At 48.4% G+C, this 7,500-nt stretch overlaps 2 protein-coding genes across 3 annotated transcripts in view; one reads left to right on the top strand and one right to left on the bottom strand.

Annotated features, from left to right (window-relative positions):
* LOC118936818 (ubiquitin-like modifier-activating enzyme 6) overlaps positions 1 to 4,376 on the bottom strand; it is a 56,586-nt gene extending 52,210 nt beyond the window's left edge. For both annotated transcript variants that reach the window (XM_036934192.1, XM_036934193.1), the window contains exons 1-3: positions 4,232 to 4,376; positions 1,301 to 1,375; positions 20 to 114 (exon numbers count right to left, since the gene is read on the bottom strand). In XM_036934192.1, the coding sequence (XP_036790087.1) occupies positions 20 to 114; positions 1,301 to 1,375; positions 4,232 to 4,254 (193 nt within the window). In that variant the 5' untranslated portion in view covers positions 4,255 to 4,376. The remainder of the gene's footprint in view (positions 1 to 19; positions 115 to 1,300; positions 1,376 to 4,231) is intronic.
* Positions 4,377 to 6,359: 1,983 nt separating this feature from the next.
* The window catches only part of LOC110513528 (glyoxylate reductase/hydroxypyruvate reductase), a 14,731-nt gene continuing 13,590 nt past the window's right edge, over positions 6,360 to 7,500 (top strand). The window contains exon 1 of the mRNA XM_036934191.1: positions 6,360 to 6,677. Within this exon, the coding sequence (XP_036790086.1) occupies positions 6,493 to 6,677 (185 nt within the window). The 5' untranslated portion in view covers positions 6,360 to 6,492. The remainder of the gene's footprint in view (positions 6,678 to 7,500) is intronic.

Here is a 7,500-nt window from a genome sequence, read left to right as displayed (position 1 = left end):
TGATGCGTCTGCCACCTACCGATCTCCACTCCCAGTCCTCCCATTCCACTGAGGAAGACAGACGACTGAGCCATCTGCTGCATAGCACTGTCCCCCAGGACATACCTCTGACGACTGGAGGGAGGGGGGAGGAGGGAGGGGGGAGGGAGGAGGGAGAGGGAAGAGAGAGGGAGGGAGGATGGGGGGTTAGGGAGGGAAGGAGAGAGAGGATGGGGGGTTAGGGAGAGAGGGAGGATGGGGGTTAGGGAGGGAGAGGGAAGAGAGAGGGAGGGAGGAGGGAGAGGGAAGAGAGAGGGAGGGAGGATGGGGGTTAGGGAGGGAAGGAGAGAGAGGATGGGGGGTTAGGGAGGGAGAGGGGAGAGAGGGAGGGAGGATGGGGGGTTAGGGAGAGAGAGGGAGGATGGGGGGTTAGGGAGGGAAGGAGAGAGAGGATGGGGGGTTAGGGAGGGAAGGAGAGAGAGGATGGGGGGTTAGGGAGGGAGAGGGAGGATGGGGGTTAGGGAGGGGGGGTGAGGGAGGATGGGGGTTAGGGAGAGGGAAGAGAGAGGGAGGGAGGATGGAGAGGAGAGAGAGGGAGGGAGGGTGGGGGTTAGGGAGGGGGGAGGAGGGAGAGGGAGGAGAGAGGGAGGGAGGATGGAGAGGAGAGAGAGGGAGGGAGGGAGGCAGGGAAGAGGGGGAGGCAGGGAGAGAGGGGGAGGGAGGCAGGGAAGAGGGGGGGCAGGGAAGAGGGGGGGGCAGGGAAGATGGGGGGCAGGGAAGAGGGGGGGCAGGGAAGAGGGGGGCGCAGGGAAGAGGGGGGGGGCAGGGAAGAGGGGGGACAGGGAATAGGGGGGGGGCAGGGAAGAGGGGGGGCAGGGAAGAGGGGGGGCAGGGAAGAGGGGGGGGCAGGGAAGAGGAGGGGGGGGCAGGGAAGAGGGGGGGGGGCAGGGAAGAGGGGAGGCAGGGAAGAGGGGGGGGCAGGGAAGAGGGGGGGGCAGGGAGAGGGATTAGGGAGAGAGGGGGAGGGAGGCAGGGAAGAGGGGGGGCAGGGAAGAGGGGGGGGCAGGGAAGAGGGGGGGGGGCAGGGAAGAGGGGGGGGGGGCAGGGAAGAGGGGGGGGGGGCAGGGAAGAGGGGGGGCAGGGAAGAGGGGGGGGGGCAGGGAAGAGGGGGGGGGCAGGGAAGAGGGGGGGGGCAGGGAAGAGGGGGGGGGGCAGGGAAGATCAAATGATGTTGTTGTGAGTCAGTCAGCACCTAGAACATGTTTTGTTAGAACTATTACTGGTATGTCATTGTACTTAAAATAGGTAGTACGGGATTTACCTGTACAGGGAGTCATCAATCTCCATGGAGTCAGCTGACATCTCGGGAGGGGAAAACTCACTGGTCCTAGAAGCACTGGATATTGAGAGAGAGAGAGAGATCATGGAGGAGAGAAGTCCTTCTGATGTCAGGGTTATATGAACTCTGTCCTGGCTCCCCCGGGCCCCCAGCACTACACAACTGATTCAAATAATCAATGCTTGATGAGGAGTTGGTTATTTAAAATCAGCTGTGTAGTGCCAGGGCTAAAACGTGCAACCAGGGGGGACCCAAGGACCCAGAGTTGGAACCCAGGACCCAGAGTGGGGCCTCAGGACCCAGAGTGGGCCCCCCCAGGACCCAGAGTGGGCCCCCAGGACCCAGAGTGGACCCCAGGACCCAGAGTGGACCCCCATGACCCAGAGTGGACCCAGAGTGGACCCCAGGACCCAGTTTGGGAAACCTTGGTCTACGCCACTGTTCTACACCTTAGTCCTGAGGACACAGGGGGGCCTACGTCCCAATTGTCTCTCCTTCCTCCCAAAATGTGCACTTGTACAATTCCCTTCACTGCTTTGGATGTAAACGACAGGAATAAGAGACTCCCTCTCTCCTCTAGAGGTCAACCTCTACTCTCCTCCACCAACCCACTCATTTCAGAGGAGTTTGTGGGACGTAGTGCACACTTTACAAATAAGGACGCATATAATTGGGACGCACCCATAGAATGGATGTGCAGGCTTTCATTCCAACCCAGTACTTAAGAGTCCTGATACAATGGACCAATTTGTTATCCATCCATTGAGTTGGTTTACCAGGTGTGTTAGTGCTGGGCTGTAAACAGAAGCCTACACACCCTGTGGGTGGGTCTCTGGGGACCAGGATTGTTATCCATCCATTGAGTTAGTTTACCAGGTGTGTTTAGTGCTGGGCTGTAAACAGAAGCCTACACATCCTGTGGGTGGGTCTCTGGGGACCAGGATTGTTATCCATCCATTGAGTTAGTTTACCAGGTGTGTTTAGTGCTGGGCTGTAAACAGAAGCCTACACACCCTGTGGGTGGGTCTCTGGGGACCAGGATTGTTATCCATCCATTGAGTTGGTTTACCAGGTGTGTTAGTGCTGGGCTGTAAACAGAAGCCTACACACCCTGTGGGTGGGTCTCTGGGGACCAGGATTGTTATCCATCCATTGAGTTAGTTTATCAGGTGTGTTAGTGCTGGGCTGTAAACAGAAGCCTACACACCCTGTGGGTGGGTCTCTGGGGACCAGGATTGTTATCCATCCATTGAGTTGGTTTACCAGGTGTGTTAGTGCTGGGCTGTAAACAGAAGCCTACACACCCTGTGGGTGGGTCTCTGGGGACCAGGATTGTTATCCATCCATTGAGTTGGTTTACCAGGTGTGTTTAGTGCTGGGCTGTAAACAGAAGCCTATACACCCTGTGGGTGGGTCTCTGGGGACCAGGATTGTTATCCATCCATTGAGTTGGTTTACCAGGTGTGTTTAGTGCTGGGCTGTAAACAGAAGCCTATACACCCTGTGGGTGGGTCTCTGGGGACCAGGATTGTTATCCATCCATTGAGTTGGTTTACCAGGTGTGTTAGTGCTGGGGGCTGTAAACAGAAGCCTACACACCCTGTGGTTGGGTCTCTGGGGACCAGGATTGAAAAGGGAAACTGTTCTGTCCTTACAGGTGAGATAAAAGAGGAGGAATACCTGTGTCACGTTATTCTCAAATACATGATTTTCGCTAGCTATGGCTGTGTAATATCTGATAACACCATGTTGTCACCCCGGGATATCCTGATGTGCAGCAATAGCTACAGAACAATCCACTCACTATATGATGATACTCAGCTGTCCAATGTCAAGGTACAAGGGTTTTTTCCGACTTAGCTAGCAACATCAAGCTTTCTGTTTAGTGAGCGAAAAGTATCTATCTAGCTACATCACCACCCCAATGAAGTTGATATCTGAGTAAAGTTAGCTAGCTAAATGAACAGTATTGCTAACTAGTTAATGGGCTTGCTACCTAGCTGATGGGCTTGCTACCTAGCTGATGGGCTTGCTACCTAGCTGATGGGATTCCTAACTAGCTTATGGGCTTCCTTACTAGCTAATGGGCTTGCTAACTAGCTAATGGGCTAACTAGCTAAAGGGGTAACTAGCTAAAGGGCTAACTAGCTAATGGGCTTACTAACTAGCTAATGGGCTTCCTAACTAGCTAATGGACTTCCTAACTAGCTAATGGACTTCCTAACTAGCTAATGGGCTTCCTAACTAGCTAATGGGCTTCCTAACTAGCTAATGGGCTTCCTAACTAGCTAATGGGCTTCCTAACTAGCTAATGGGCTTCCTAACTAGCTAATGGACTTCCTAACTAGCTAATGGGCTTCCTAACTAGCTAGCTTCTTGGTCTAAAAAATGCAGTTAGCTACTAGTAGCTAGCTACAATAACGTGAGGACGTTATAAGAGTAGCAGTAACACTAGTAGTAGTACCATATTACATATTTTGAGGTTGACAACTTCTCAAAGCCTTGTCAATAGCGAACTTATGTGTTTATCTTGCTAGGAACGATGGCTAACCTAACTTAGCATTGACTGCTTACTCAGAAGGGCGTTAGCTAGCACTAGCTAGATTTCTACATCTGCATTGCTTGCTGTTTTGGGGGGGGGGGGGTTTCGGCTGGGTTTCTGTAAAAAACACTTTGTGTACATCGGCTGATGTAAAAAAAAAAAAACTGAAGGCTTTATAAATACATTTTATTGATTGATTGATACTGCTTGATGCCGGGTCAGTGCAAAAAACCCTCCATAGACTTGACAAGTCATGACTTATCAAGCACAAATCTCCCTATGGTTGCAGATACGGGATGTCCATAATGGTATTTGTGAATGTTGCGAAAAATGCGCTTTAAAAATCGTCATTCAGAGACGAAATATCTTACCTGTCGGTGTACGATAGGTTCATTGAGTTGTTGTTACGAATGAAGGGTTGTGTTCAGCTAAAAAAATAACACATCAAACTGTTCCGGGTTACCCAGATCACATGACAAGGTTCACGTTTAAATTATATTTATTTGATAGATTATTAAAGAAATAATAAGATACAAAAAAACAACTGAAAAAAAAAAATGTTTTGGGATATCCAGACAAGTGATTTGTTCTTTCTCTCGGGAGTATTTGGCATTGCGGCCATTATTTTTTTTTTTACCAGATTCCATATTAAGTGTAGGCATCATAGTGCATAGTATCATTGGTCCTATTGAAAACCTGCAAGACACCAGTTGACATTTTAGAAGAAAACAGAGACACTGTTCAAACAGCCAAAGTTCATCTGCCCAGTGAAACATTTACAACTCAGACTCTCTAACTAATAGGGGTGAGGGAGAAGGGGGGGGTGAGGGAGGAGAGGGGGTGAGGGAGGAGAGGGGGTGAGGGAGGAGGGGGGGTGAAGGGGTGAGGGAGGAGAGGGGGTGAGGGAGGAGGGGGGGGTGAGGGAGGAGAGGGGGTGAGGGAGGAGGGGGGGTGAAGGGGTGAGGGAGGAGAGGGGTGAGGGAGGTGAAGGAGGTGATGAGGTGGGGGGGGTGAGGGGAGATTAGGTGAGTGGAGAGAGGGTAAGGGGGTGAGGAGGTTAGGGGAGAGGGGGTGAGGATGAGAGGGGGTCCGGGTCTAAGGGTCCTGTACTCTTGGCCCTTGGACCCTTAGAACCTAGAGTTAGTCATGGTCAGGTCCCATGGTCAGGAAAAACCCAACGAGGACGTCACTCATTTTAGTAATTTATCCTACTGTAGTCCTAATCCTAACGTTGGGAGACTGTAACAATAGATAACAGATAGACAATAGACCTGATGTTGTTAGTTAGTTAGACTGTAACAATAGATAACAGATAGACAGTAGACCTGATGTTGGGAGAATATAACAATAGATAACAGACAGTAGACCTGATGTTGTTAGTTAGACTGTAACAATAGATAACATATAGACAGTAGACCTGATGTTGTTAGACTGTAACAATAGATAACAGATAGATAGTAGACCTGGTGTTGTTAGTTAGACTGTAACAATAGATAACAGATAGACAGTAGACCTGATGTTGTTAGTTAGACTGTAACAATAGATAACAGATAGATAGTAGACCTGATGTTAGTTAGACTATAACAATAGATAACAGTTAGATAGTAGACCTGGTGTTGTTAGTTAGACTGTAACAACAGATAACAGATAGATAGTAGACCTGATGTTAGCTAGACTGTAACAATAGATAACAGATAGACAGTAGACCTGATGTTGTTAGTTAGACTGTAACAATAGATAACAGATAGATAGTAGACCTGATGTTAGTTAGACTGTAACAATAGATAACAGATAGATAGTAGACCCAGATAACAGATAGACAGTAGACCTGATGTTGTTAGTTAGACTGTAACAATAGATAACAGATAGACAGTAGACCTGATGTTGTTAGTTAGACTGTAACAATAGATAACAGATAGACAGTAGACCTGATGTTGTTAGTTTGACTGTAACAATAGATAACAGATAGACAGTAGACCTGATGTTGTTAGTTAGACTGTAACAATAGATAACAGATAGACAGTAGACCTGATGTTGTTAGTTAGACTGTAACAATAGATAACAGATAGATAGTAGACCTGATGTTAGTTAGACTATAACAATAGATAACAGATAGACAGTAGACCTGATGTTGTTAGTTTGACTGTAACAATAGATAACAGATAGACAGTAGACCTGATGTTGTTAGTTAGACTGTAACAATAGATAACAGATAGATAGTAGATCTATATAGAGCTGACTGGATCATGTCATGTGGTCCATATTAGTTAACAGTGGACCACAGGTCATCATGGCTAAGCCTCATAGCCTGTTTCACACAACTGTCTGGTTAGTGGTTACTTACATAGCTACATGTACAACAGGATCAAACTCCGTGTGTGTGTGTGTGTGTGTGTGTGTGTGTGTGTGTGTGTGTGTGTGTGAAGCCAGCAATCTCTGTCAACCATCCCTCCCTTCATATTGGCCGAACGGCAACCCCCTACGGTACCTCCCCTCTGAACTCCTGCCAAAAACAACACACACATACGACACACACCAGAAAAGGCGCTCAGGTTGCGAAGTCCTTGTTTTTAACAGATTTAAATGAAATTACATTTCTCTCTCTAAAGCTCCAGACCTCCTCTCCTCGACGATGTGGTGCGGTCGCGTGGCTCTGCGCGTGGCTCTCCAGCGGATTGCCGTTGTGCCGTTAAACTCATTAAGTATTACCGGGGGTTTACCGGGCGCCGTGCAGAGAGAGATGTCGTCTCTACCGCGGGTCTACATCACGCGACAGATCCCGCCGGAGGGGCTGAAGATTCTCAGCGAGTCTGGACAGTGAGTGAGATCACACTTTTCTCTTGTTGCCGTTCTGGTTCTGTAGGTCTACTTTTTAATAGAATTATATTCTTTAAATCTAATTATTTTTTGCTTTTAATTTCATGTTATGTAGGCTATAGGTTTTGGATCGTGTCTTTAATTTAACTTAATGTCCTTTAGTCATTCGTGGAGGCTAACCTATCAAGTTGTCATTCATTCTAACGGAACGTTCTGAAATGTTGTCGTGTGAGGTTCATCATTGACTTCTGGGTAAACAGAACTGACAGTGTTTGCCCTGACCAGACCAGACAGATAAGAAGTCTCTCTCAATTCAATTTGCATACTGCCAAAGCTTACTTTGGCAAAGGAATGACTCATTAACAACAGGCCTATCAATAAATACATCATAACACAATTAATAACAATAAATATTATCACAAACAGGACTCTCTCCCTCTCTATTCCCCCCCCCCCCCCCCCCCCCCCCCCCAGACTCCTAACACTGTTCCAGTCTCTCTCTGACTCATAACACTGTTCCAGTCTCTCTCTGACTCATAAAACTGTTCCAGTCTCTCTCTGACTCATAACACTGTTCCAGTCTCTCTCTGACTCATAACACTGTTCCAGTCTCTCTCTGACTCATAACACTGTTCCAGTCTCTCTCTGACTCCTAACACTGTTCCAGTCTCTCTCTGACTCCTAACACTGTTCCAGTCTCTCCCTGACTCATAACACTGTTCCAGTCTCTCCCTGACTCATAACACTGTTCCAGTCTCTCTCTGACTCCTAACACTGTTCCAGTCTCTCTCTGACTCCTAACACTGTTCCAGTCGCTCTCTGA

This window comes from Oncorhynchus mykiss, chromosome 10, assembly GCF_013265735.2.
Source record: "Oncorhynchus mykiss isolate Arlee chromosome 10, USDA_OmykA_1.1, whole genome shotgun sequence".
In the NCBI taxonomy this organism is placed as follows: domain Eukaryota; kingdom Metazoa; phylum Chordata; class Actinopteri; order Salmoniformes; family Salmonidae; genus Oncorhynchus; species Oncorhynchus mykiss.
This window is presented reverse-complemented; position numbering and strand designations above follow the sequence as displayed.